Raw genomic sequence first — 12,774 nt, 5'->3', positions numbered from 1 at the left:
GATGCCCATCTCCAAACAGAGGGAGAAGCCATTGCCATTATTTCCATTATTGCCATTATTTCATGAGTAAAAACATTGTAAAATATTTTTCTTTATCCTGGTTGCCGTATTTTGTACACGGCAGTAAGTATACCGTATATTTTATACAGTGCAATTTACAGTATATATGGCCAATATTGCACTATATTAGGATATTACATTTTTATTTTGATTGCATGTCATCATTTGACAGGCGTGTTATTTTGCTGCTGTGGTCCCTGGACTTCCTTTAAGACATGAATAAAGTGTCATCTAATCGAGCGCGATTTCCCCTCCCATTCCCCCTCATAACCAACGCTTGTGCGCTCCGCTGGGTCCAGGGACCCCCCTGTGTCGGTTCCCAGCGTTACCTGCTTGTTCTTGTACTTCTTCAGGTAGCGGGGCGACACCAGGCACTCGGGGTTGATGTCGGTGGTGATGGGCTCGGCGATGTACTGGGGGTCGGGGTTCATGTGCTGCATCTTCAGGAAGGACAGGATGTTCTGCACCTCCAGGTTGTAGGAGCTGTCCGCCATCGTCTTCCCCTTGGAGGCCAGGCGACACGCCGCCATCCAGTGGGCATACTGCTTCTCCTGGGGGCGGGAGTACAAGGAGTCAGGACAATATGGCGAAATAATGATACAGGAGGGAGAAATACCTTTTTTCAGTCATTAAGTTAACAAAACGATGGTGATCCTACAGGTAGGGGGGGGTGTGTGTGTGTGTGTGTGTGTGTGTGTGTGTGTGTGGTCAACATGTAATTCTTAAAGGGGTAGGGGGGAATCCTAAACACGGTTATTTAATGAAATCCCTCCAACAGTGTTGAATTTGTGTGGCCAGGTTTCTTATGCTTTTACCATGTCACACCGTAGCCAGATCTCATTCATGCCGTCCGCCACGGGGATTAGCAGCTTGATGTTGAATTTCTGACCGGAGATGTTGACATCTGGAGTTACCTCACAGCCTGCACACACAGAAGCCACAGTTCAGAGAGGGTGTGTGTGTGTGTGTGTTGGGGGGGTCATAGGTCACTCAAATTCTTACATACACACACTCAACACATCGGAAAGGATAACGTACATTCTTGTATCCGTGTCTGTGAACGCAGGTCTGAGTATGTGTGAGCCCTTTTAAGTGTGTGGGCCGTGCGTTGGTGTGTGAATGGATGCATGCATGAAGGTGTGGTCGAGCGTCAAATCAATTATATTTCTGTAGACCTTGATCACAGTTACAGTCTCAAAGGGCTTCACGTGTGTGTGTGTGTGTGTGTGTGTGTGTGTGTGTGTGTGTGTGTGTGTGTGTGTGTGTGTGTGTGTGTGTGTGTGTGTGTGTGTGTGTGTGTGTGTGTGTGTGTGTGTGTGTGTGTGTGTGTGTGTGTGTGTGTGTGTGTCCCCACACCTCTGAGGTTCATCTGGAGAGCCGGGGTGCCGTGCGCCTCTTCCTTGGTCTTGTAGCAGGAGACGGTGATGTCCTTGAACGTGCACCAGTACTGCTTGTGACTCTTCAGCGTCAGTTTCTTGGGCCTGGAGGAACACAAACACACACGATATAGGAGACCATGTCAGCCTTCAAAAGACGCACAAAACAAAAAGACCATGGCCATTCCCTTTCTCCACAAGTAAGGAAGAGCTGGAAGAGGCGGCAGATGAGACTGAGGAGGAGGAGGAGGATCAGGAGAATAGCACCAATTACAAAACAAAAGGAGCATGGAAAAAAGGGTCAAATATATACACTGGTCCCACCTGAAGTCTCTCTGTCTCACTAATAAGAGCTATTAGCTAATAGCTACTCACACCCCCCCCCCCCCCAACTCACAAGGTGATGATGTCATTCACCAGCAGAAGAGATTAATCTAAATTATCCAAGACACATACAAGGCCTGGCCTCTCTCGCTCTCCTCTAGAGATGTGATTTTGAACATAACATGCTTTGGGCAGATGGGATCTCTGCACACATGTTGTTGCTAGCAACAGAGAATAACCATCGCCGTTGTTCAGGGCTAGATGAGCTCACAGATCTGGACTTACTTGAAGATCTTGACATAGTCGGCTAGCTCTGGGATGGATGTGATATCACCCTGGAAAGCAGAAGGAAGACAGGCCAGAGGTTAAGCGGATATATTATTTTTAAACATATTTTTCCAAACGTCTCCACATCCTGTCAGTGTCACAATGCTGTCGAATGCTTTAAGAAAGTGCTTCTGATGTAAAAAACAAAAACAAAAAATGATCCACTTCCTGTGATAAGATGAAAAAACGGTCTGTTTAAACAATAGAAGCCTGGATATCAGGCTACCCCTTTAGGACCTATCCCTCCTGGCAGGGAGACAGCAGTTCACTATCTCACAAGCTCACTCTTTTGTCAGTCTCAGACGACCTAAATAATGGTTCAAAATGTTGCACTAGTGGTACGAGTAACTGTATGGCTTCCTTTCCCAGGCCTAGCACAGAGCATATGTGCTGTCAGAACTCTTGATAAGTGTGTGCACGTGCACAAACTTGACACATCAGACCTAAACGCAAAATGAACACGCCACACACACACACACACACACACACACACACACACACACACACACACACACACACACACACACACACACACACACACACACACACACACACACACACACACACACACACACACACACACACAAAATCTGATACAAACAAAGTAACACATACACATAACTCGGTACATCAGAACCAGACGATCCAAAATTAAAACAAGGCCAAAGAATCAAACAATAGACCCACAGTGAGAACACATTTAAGAAGAATAAAAGCACATGCATGAGGAGGCCACGATGGTGGAGGGGGCCCCGTACCAGCGTGTTGGAGGTCTTGCCTCCCTCCAGGGTGATCTCCAGGTCCGACAGGGCGGCGTCCACCTCGTCCACCTCCTTCTCACTGTTGTTCATGTGGTGGTCCGAGGACATGATGGACAGCTTGTTGATGTGGTACTGCATGGGAGAGAGAGAGAGAGAGAGAGGAGAAGAACGTTTGAACTACTGAGGTGAGGCAATCGAGACAAGCCTATCACACGATCAAAGCCTTCAGATGGCTGCGGACATTTGGGATCGAACCCTCTTCAGTTGGGAGTTGAACCCCCCACATAAATCACTGCACTATCCTGCCCGTCTTTCGTTCTGACTTGGACCCATTCTTTTATTAACATGAGGACTTCCTCTGCCCAAAAAAACAGGGTTCCATCGGAGGAAGTTAGTATTTATACCGACTTAGTCACAAAAGTGAACCAGTGTGGCTACTCTGACTATGGGACACTTGATTGACAAAGATATTCTCAAACTTAATGTGGGTTCCAGGGGAATGACAGCATCGCCATAGAGATTGAACCGATTGTGGTTTTGTGAAACAACAGAGGAACCTGTTGAACATGTCTGAACTGCAAACAAAGACCACCAATGATGGTTACCAATGAAAGAAAAGAAAGTGGGACAAAGAAAGCTCCAAGCAAAGAAACTCTCCTTACATTGGCTATTGGTGCCCTTCCTTTGTCAACACACAACAACATTTCTTATAAACTTCCTGCCATGCCAGGTTGCTTGTGCATAGCCCTTAGCTTTTTTTTGTACTCGAGAGGCCTGTGGTAAATACTTAAGTGGTTTTAATGGAATTAATTTGGGCAAAATTATTACGCAACGTAAAACCACATTAGGCAACACTTCCGACCGCGTTGTACAAAAACAGGGGAGAGGAGGGATTCGTTGAGCATTTTCAGCCCATATTAAAACGGTCACATGATAAATCAGCTTTTTCTCCTCACACGCGTGACAACGGGGGGGCATCAGCACAATCTCGGTGTTGTTGTTTGTAACAATGGAAGGACAAAGTCACCGGTGGAGAACATTGCATCGAAACCACAACTGTTGCTTCCCCCCTGGCCATGAGTCATGAGTGACACTGAATACAACTTGTTGACAAATGGTATTTATAATGTAAATCCTGTACTGCCAACCCTAGACCCCCCTGTTAATATATGGATGAACAGCTGTTGTGGGAGGGGGGGGGGGGGGGGGGGGGGGGGGGGGAGAGAGAGAGAGAGGGAAAGAGATCGAGAAAGAGAGTGAAGAATTCAGAAAGAAAAGAGAACAATTTAGGTTCCAAAAGCTTCCTCTGGCCAAACCTTTCTCTCTCTTCCAACCTAACCTACTGTGCTTCGAATTACCTCACCACACTGTAAGAGGGAGAAATGTGTTGCAAGAGCCCTCTAAGGTTACAGGATCAGGGACAAAGGGGGTTCCATTGAATGTTTCTCCACGTCTCACTCCATGTCTCACTCCTACCCTAACTGTTAAACTTTCTTTTGTGAACGTTTGTATGTGCTCACAAAGCAGAAATCAAAGTCAGTGAACTGATTTTAAGATGAATATCACACACACACACACACACACACACACACACACACACACACACACACACACACACACACACACACACACACACACCACACACACACACACACACACACACACACACACACACACACCCTTTTTGACCAGCGCTCAGGATACACAACAGACTGCTCTTCGCGACATGTTGGCCAGCCTAGTGCCAAGCTGCTAAATTGACACGTCCAGGTGACAGCCTGGTAATCCTAGCTGGCCGGCTACTGGATGAGCACAATCTGTCTTATTTTAGACCAGGGTATCCATTCTTCCTCAGCGACACCTAAATCTCCAACCCCGCCTAGCCCTAACAGAACCATGTGAAATGTTATCTCGGCTGAGTTGCCATGAAATGAAAAAAAATGCCCACGCGGGACGTAACAGGAAGCAAGTCAAGTGTAATATTAGCCGTGCCTCTCTGACGAGACATGAAGTGAAACTTGGAAGTGGGAATGACGATGAATGCGAGCCGGTCCCTAGCAACCTTGAAGGGGGGTGTGGTTGGTTGCGTGGATGGGTGGTCCGGGCCTGGTCTGGCGCTGCGTGTCTTCCTGAGGACTAAAGATGCTCTATAATTACTCCAGGGGTGAGGACAAGGTGGCGTCCCCCGGTCCTGGCCCCAGGGCTTTACGAGGGTTAGAAATAGCAGGGCCAGCAACCCCCAGACTAAGAGGGCAAGCCAGAGGGGGACGGGGGAGGGCTTAACCCCAGCCTACCCGACCCCCCAAACCCTAACTCCCAATACATCAAAACAGAAGCGCCTTCCTCCTTCTCCTCTTCCGTCACATAACTTCCACATAGCATGGAGGTTGAAAAGTGCCGGGCTGACTGAAGCTGACTGAAGCTGTGGCCATATCTTAGCAACAAATTTTTCAAACCAAAACGGATTATTGATTTTAATCGATTTTTTTCTCTTAAAAAACAGACTATAAACTACCAACATCTTTAAAAAAAAATGAATACAAATAAAATAGTATCCTTATTGGGATTAATAGAGTGCAAACAGAAAGAAGGCGTTTGCGTTCCCGAACCCCTTCCATAGGACTGAGGAGACAGTGCCTTTTTGAAGGGAGGAGTGGGTATTACTATGAGCTACGGGACCTCAGAGAAGGGGAAGTGTTGGTGCCACCGTAAATACCAGATTAAAATCGGGTGATGTTTAACATCCTTTTTATAAACATAGTCCTAAGCCATCAATTCAAATTATGATAAAAAAAATAATTGATTTATCGCCCAGCTATACATTTCAGTATATGCAGTGTTCTCCGAGTCATGCAGCTACTGAGCTAGCGAGCTAGGTCTGCGTTGAACTCAGGAAAACTGATGCTAGGACGAGAACCATCCGAAAAGAGTTTTCAAAGAAATCCACTTCCATCAATGAATGCAGTTTTATAATGCATTTTCTTGACCTCTGTTGGCACCTTTTGTAACCATGTTCAATGGCCAAGTGCTAATGCAGCAGAACAGGAAGCTATAAGCCTGGGCTACTAGCCCAACCACTTCATTATGATGCGGTCCAGAAGGCAAGCAGCCCAAATCAGAAAATAATAGAATACAAAACTAGGACTGCAGCGTTTCAAACTGCGCCGCCTGACTAAGGAATAGTAAACCAGGCTAACTCAGACTCTAGCAGCAGACATTCATGACCCAACCCACAAGTACACCCAAACAAAACAGCCCAAAATACACACAAACATAAAAAAAAAGAAAACACAGGTTTCCTTACCTGCAGGGCAGCAAACATCATCATTTCCTCCTCGGTGCACTCAATTTCCTCTATCAGGATGGCCCACTTGGCCTGTTCATAGAGCTGGTTGACCCGGATGGCATCATACTGCAGGGAGGGAAACATGAAGGTGTGTAGTTCAAGGACACAGCCTTAAAGTATAACACAACCCCGAGGGGTGACCCTGAATATTTGTTCAAACCTCTGATAGAAATCCCATTGCTCCTCTTCTAGAAAGAAAGGTCAATAAGTTATCCAATGATTTATTGTGGGGGTTGGGGATTGAGTAATTCTTCTGTGTGCAATTTGCTGTGTTATGCTTTGCTTTCGATACATTGTCCTTATTGTTTGTTTGATAACCACTTTGTGCAATGTCAGTACACTGCCCACTGACATGAACGTACGCAAACAATGTTGTAATTTAGCAGAGGCGCTGCGTCTCCTTCACACCCCCACACACACCCCACACACACACACCTAGAGGGTATTGTTACCTTGGGGTTTAGGTCAAAGAAGCTGTGGTATTTAAACCGGAGAAGCAGCACCTCGTTCTCCTTCACGTCCTGCTCCATCAGAGACCTGGAGGAGTCCAGCCAGCTGGACACGAAACATAGGCTGTTACCATCTTCCTCCAGCCAATAGGAAATACTTGGCCGTTCACTCCTGCAACACTAGCTTGCACAACACAGTAGCTACAGAGCTAAATAAGGATCACTGCCACCCTGCTACTGAAGCGGTCCTGAGAACAGCTGCTCACCCCTGGTTGATCTTGGCCTTGTCTAGGAGGGACTGGGGCTTGTAGAGCTTCACCAGGATGTCCGGGGAGGAGATGGGCTGGCTGACGGCCAGGATGCTGGGGTTCCCCTCGGACAGGGGGCTGTCGCCGAACCATGCGGTGGTGGGGGACAGGGGACTGCCATCCCGAGAGTCATAAGTGGGGGTCATGGTCTTGCTGTAGAGACCCGGGCTGGAGTAGATGCTTCCTGAGAACAAAACACACGCACATACAGGCACACACACGTCATTCAGTTGTTGCTGTTTGCACACACGCACAAATGCGCTAACTGCATTAAAGGGCACTTATTTTATCCCCATGCGCGATGTTGATTAACCTTTATTACCGACCCGATAGTGACATCCACATGTGTATGTTTAACCAAATGTATAGTGGCTAAATGAGTCGACCGGTTGGCATGTATTTGCGAATCAAAATCACACCTTGTAGCAAAATACAGGCCTGCTTAAGTACACACCTCACATCCAATGTCCTCCAGTGTGAAAACATCTTCCAAAACAAATATCAGTACAAAGACAATGCACATTGACACTATTTGAAATAATATCAAAACAGGCTTCTGCAAACAAAACCATCTTTACCACACACCACACACACCACACACACACACACACACACACACACACACACACACACACACACACACACCAACACACACAACACACCAAGCTAGCCATCAGCAACACAACACGAAGACCAGCTAGCTCATATGCGGATAAGTGGTTTAAATAAGGCCCTTCAGCTGTTGGCTGGACTAAGGTTTATTTTTCAGCATGCAGTCAAATTAACCCAATGATGGGCCACCCACTGAGACACAGTCCAACACACTCTGCAGGAGGGCATGGGTGCACTGCTACACACAGACAGTAAAGGGGCATGGGGGGGGGGGGGGGTGTGAGGGGGGGGGGGGGAAAAGAGAGATCCACAGGATGTTGGCGGAAATTAATTGCAATGTTCAGAATTATAAACATTTCAAATGAAATATGATATCAAAATGGTATCAAAATAAATAAAGCTTAATATGGACTATTTGAATTAGTCCTAATATTTTTTGTTCTACTAGTGGTGTTTGCATACATAACCAGGGATTCATAATATTTGTTCTCCGGCGAAAAATAAAAAAAAGGTTGCATTTCCTGTGTTCGGCCTCTTCTCCTGTCACAGTCACGCTCTCCCACTCTCTGCGGGGACCCGGGGAGAGAAGCTATAATGTAGCGGCACAACACCAAATCCCTCCCGAAAACAGGAAATGAGTGGGGGTTGGTGTGTTTGTGGGTGGGTGGCCAGGGTCATGTGAACGAGTCGCAGGCTGTGGAGACTCATCCTCAGCCAAGGAGGTGGTTGTTGTCTAGGGGCTGGGTCCCCGCTGCAGGGTTCAAGAGGTCAGGGAGAACGCTAGTGGGAGAGAGTACTCCCATGTCCGCCTGTGCACTCCTGAGGAATCCCAAGTATCCACAGGGAGAGTGGAGTCCGGAGGATAGGGGAGAGAGCAGGAAAGGAAGCCCTGTATAACCTCGACTCCAGACTCAGGAGACATTGAGAGGGAAGATGGCTAGGGAGGGATGGGACCACCCTTTGATACAAGGCCTGGATGTAAAAAAACACCCCCTCTATGAAGAGAGTAGTCAAGGACAGGGAAAGGGGAAAGCTTACCTTTGACAGGTCCGATGAATATAAAAAAAAAAACCCTCTATGGAGGGGGTGTTTTATGCCAATTTCAGACAATGGATTAGATGACGTTAAAGAAAACAATCGGGAAAAAATGCTACGCTATCGTTAATTAAATAAACAACTCATTGGGCAACTCTGTTGCCAATGTCTGGTGCTTTGCTTTTCAGAATCAGATTTTATAGATGATTGATAAACAAATTGAATTGATAGTATACTATTTCCACATCAACTTAATGACATCTAAGATAGCAAAAACGAAACCATGAATATGGCGTCTTCCTTTTAACAGTGCAAAAAAACCAGATCTGCTGTCAAGTAAAACAAGTCAAAAGACTCGACGGAGCAAATAAACAAAAGCCACTGAACTCTAGCGCTAAAGGGTGCCGATGCGGCCATCATGTGAACATGTGATCAGTCAGCTGACATCCCCAAGGAGGAGGTCAGGTGACGGCTGCCGCTGGGGCTATGCTATGGTTTGAGCAGTCAGGTGGCCTGGCTGCTGGGTTGTAGTCAGTGAGGGACAGGGAGAGGGGAGGAGGCGAAAAACAGGGTGAAAAGCAGCAGAGAGTAGTCAAGGACAGGGAAAGGGGAAAGCTTACCTTTGACAGGTCCGATGAATATTATCTCAGAGGCTAGGACAGAAAAGGAAAAGAATACAGGGGATAGGAAAAAAAGAAGGACAAAAAGAGACAAATGAAGGAAAGTAAGAGGAAAGAACAAAAACAAATCAAGGCCAGAGGACAGAATTAACAGTTAACTGGAAACGCTCATAGGAGAAGAGAGAGCGAGAGGAGGAAGAACAGGAATACATGGAATATAGAGAGGAATACGAAGATAAAGAGATGTTTGGTGCTTACATTTTTAAAAGGGCATATGACTCAGTTTCCCCCAAAATGCAGGTAAAACACCCATTGGCACATCTGACATTTTCGGTCACCCATCCCTGGTCATCCAACGCAATGTGACAGATGATGAATCTCAGGCAGCAGTGAGGAGGGCGTCGGTTCGATGTCCACCGGCATGTACACATACATACCGCCGCGCGGACGTCAAATATGTTGCTGGCCATCCAAGGAATGTCATCACTGTGTGTGTGTGCGTGCCCGTGCGTTGTTTGTGGTTTGTCGTGTGTGTGAAAATGGTTAAGAGGAGACGCAATCGGCCCCAGTGGGACCCAATGAGCCTCTATCGTGACCATGAGCTGGGCCCTTGTTCTGACTCACAGAGACAGCTGGGGGTGGATTAGAAACATGGCTTTCCCAAAGTAATCACACACTTTACAAAAAGGAGAGTTGGGGGCATTTTAAGTAGGAAAAGCTAAGTGAAGGATTAAAAGTTTTAAAATTAAATTTTATATAATAATGACAAGAAAATGATTTGAAGTGTAAAGGGAGAGGCCTATGGTTCTACTGGACTTCCTGTGTGTGAACGACATTGCTGCATCCCTGCGGAGCCCCGCTTGCCCTTGTGATTCCCATCAGAAGACCCGGGGATCTGGGATAAGTCCCGGGGGGGCTACGATAAGTCGCGGGGGGGCAAAGAAGGCCAGGGCCTTTCCCAAAACACCACAAAATAACTCCCCATAATCTGCCCGTTAAATACACACGGCTTCTGTAGCATGTGATCTGATAGGGCCAGAGCAGGAAGTGTATGCACGGGTCACGTATGTGTGTGTGCGTTTCCGTGTGTGTGTGTGTGTTGTGGTGAAAAAAGAAAGAAATCTGGAAAGGCAGTGTACAGTAAACAGATTCTGCACATTCCTTTTGATAGCTTGTGTCCTCCCATCCTTTTTCTAGCAGTGCAGTCAGCAGACAGAGCGTATTATTTTGAAAGGAAGGGAGTGATTTTGGTGAGTGACTGGAGCGATGGATTCAAATTAGAATGAAAAGAATGTAAGGTGGGGATAGTGCGTCGAGCGTCCGTAAACAAACATAATTCAAGCTTCCTTCCTGACCCTTGTTTCTTCCGTGTAATTATACATGTGAAAAAAATCTTTTTCAGGGGGGTTCCGATATAGGGTGAAATCGACGGTGGTCCGCGACAGGAAAGGACAGGGCAGAGCCGACCGAGAGGGGAGCAGAGGTTCCCAAACCCGGACACAATGGGTGCCATTCACTGCTGCTCTGTGGCGTGAGCGCGAGCGGCTGGCACTAACCTCGAGACCACCATTTGGCTACATTCGCCATCGCCCGCTTGTATGTCCAAGGTTCCCATCGTCAGGGGAAGGAGAGGAGGCAAGGGAGGGGAGAGGGTGGGAAGGAAGGACGGACGGACGGGGGAGGGTTGAGGGAGTATCCTGCCACTTTTGCAGCCCTGAGTTTTGGGTTTGGAAACGGCAGCGTGACCAACTATGTGTGGAATTTAAACCATTCCTGGTCGGCACCGCTAAGGAGCCGGGAGCTGGGTGTCTAAGGTCCCACGCTGGCCCCAACTCACACGTTCTTATTTGGTCACTGCAAACACTGCTGCGATCTGTATTTATCCTGCTGGCTGCCTCACCGCAGAGGAAAACAATACGAGGGAACCTGCTATTTCAACCTGCTCCTAAAAGTGGATGTTTACGCTTCAGAAATAAAGCAGAGAGAATATCACAACCGATGTCAGCGTTTTTCAAACATTTTTGCCGTGCTTAAATGCATCAATACATTGAACAATGTACTTTAGTTTATCTTTTTATTTAATTTTCTTTTTCTCTTCCGCTAAAATAACCGTTGGAAATAGATTGCTGAAGGCTGTAATCGACCAATCAAAACCAGCAAGGCCGTGTTGTAAATCAATGTATATGTCAAGGGCAAAACATATCAAAAAGCCCTACCTACCTACTACTAATAACAGCTTGAAGTGACTCTTGAAGAGTACTCTTGAAGATTACTGCGGTGCAATCTCATCAAAAATCTTCATAATGTATAAACACTGTTTTTATGTTCTGATCCTTTTGAAGTACACAAACTCACGCCTTAATGGGAACTTCAATGGGCTGGGTCTCCAATGAGTGCACTCACACCGGCGCCTGCAATACTTAATTTCAGGGTCTTTACTGCCTGTGTGTGCAACGCATTTCTGAAGGTTTGTCCCGTCTGTATACAATTTGCAAGCTTTCCCCCCTTCCATCCCATCTCCCCGCATTACTGACCTATAATGGAAGGCCTCGTTATGTTCTTTAAATCCCCTGTTTTATTATTTGAATGATACCGTTTGAAATGTCTATTTAATATAAAATGCTTCTTGTGCTAAGGAATTTCAGGGTAACTCCGTTCATCAACCAGAATGCATCACTCTCTGATTGCAGTGAACCGTCTCCATTTGCTTTAAAATGTGTTTGGTTAAGAGCATCTTTAAAATAACATCCCGGGTGTGTCATTCCCGACATTCGCCAGAGGTGCTTGACCGAACCTCCACGGGCCCACATTTGTAGAGTCCCCGCAAGACATGGCTCATGGAGCCATGATCCGCCTGAGTACTCCCGCCCCCACCTGGCCACCCCCCCACCGTGGGGCTCACCTGATCCAGGCGTCAGCATGGGACCCTCCAGCTCTAGAGCCTCCTCCTCTGCCTCCTCCAGCTTTTTCTTCTTCTTCTTCGGATCGCGGGGTTTACGCAGAAGAGACAACTCCTCTGGGTGCCGGATATCTTTTTTTTGGGGGGGGGGGGGGGGGGGAGTATGGGGGAGGGGGGAGGAGGGAGAGGGGGGAGGAGGGAGAGGGAGAAAGAGGTGAGGTCGAGTATCATATGTTTATGCCAGAGTTGATGATGTCACATGAAAACACAAGCCTGCCCAGCAACCAGCTGCGGGTGGGGGAGCTCAGAATGATAGGCCAGGAGGACGCACAGATCTTGTGTCCCCGTTGTCACAGGAGACCTGATTCACGCACGCTGCAACCTGACTGCCTGGAATGGCCCACAGGATGGGAGGCCAGGCGGAGAGTGCAACAGGGGACAAATGACGTAAACTAATCTGGGGGGTGAGGGGGAACCATGGAAGAAGAAGAACAGAGAGGACACGATGCAGATGAAGGGTAACAATATTCAGAAGACGGGTGGAAAAAAGATTGCAGATCTCTTTTTCTCAGGACCCCTACAAATCTTCATGGAGCTGTAATCCCCAGCCTAGACTGGGAGGACAGGGCACTCAGTGTCAGTCCATCCCTCTCTCGT

General features: G+C 47.2%; 1 protein-coding gene across 1 annotated transcript in view; it reads right to left on the bottom strand.

Annotated features, from left to right (window-relative positions):
• Positions 1–12,774, bottom strand: part of fermt2 (FERM domain containing kindlin 2) — a 39,789-nt gene that overhangs the window by 7,557 nt on the left and 19,458 nt on the right. Inside the window, 9 exon segments of the mRNA XM_030356220.1 lie at positions 390–611; positions 876–982; positions 1,417–1,541; positions 2,046–2,095; positions 2,846–2,980; positions 6,153–6,260; positions 6,647–6,749; positions 6,910–7,135; positions 12,121–12,249. Of these exon segments, the coding sequence (XP_030212080.1) occupies positions 390–611; positions 876–982; positions 1,417–1,541; positions 2,046–2,095; positions 2,846–2,980; positions 6,153–6,260; positions 6,647–6,749; positions 6,910–7,135; positions 12,121–12,249 (1,205 nt within the window).

This window comes from Gadus morhua, chromosome 5 (assembly GCF_902167405.1).
Source record: "Gadus morhua chromosome 5, gadMor3.0, whole genome shotgun sequence".
Classification (NCBI taxonomy): domain Eukaryota; kingdom Metazoa; phylum Chordata; class Actinopteri; order Gadiformes; family Gadidae; genus Gadus; species Gadus morhua.
Note: the sequence above shows the minus strand (reverse complement) of the source record. Positions and strands in the feature narration are given on the sequence as shown.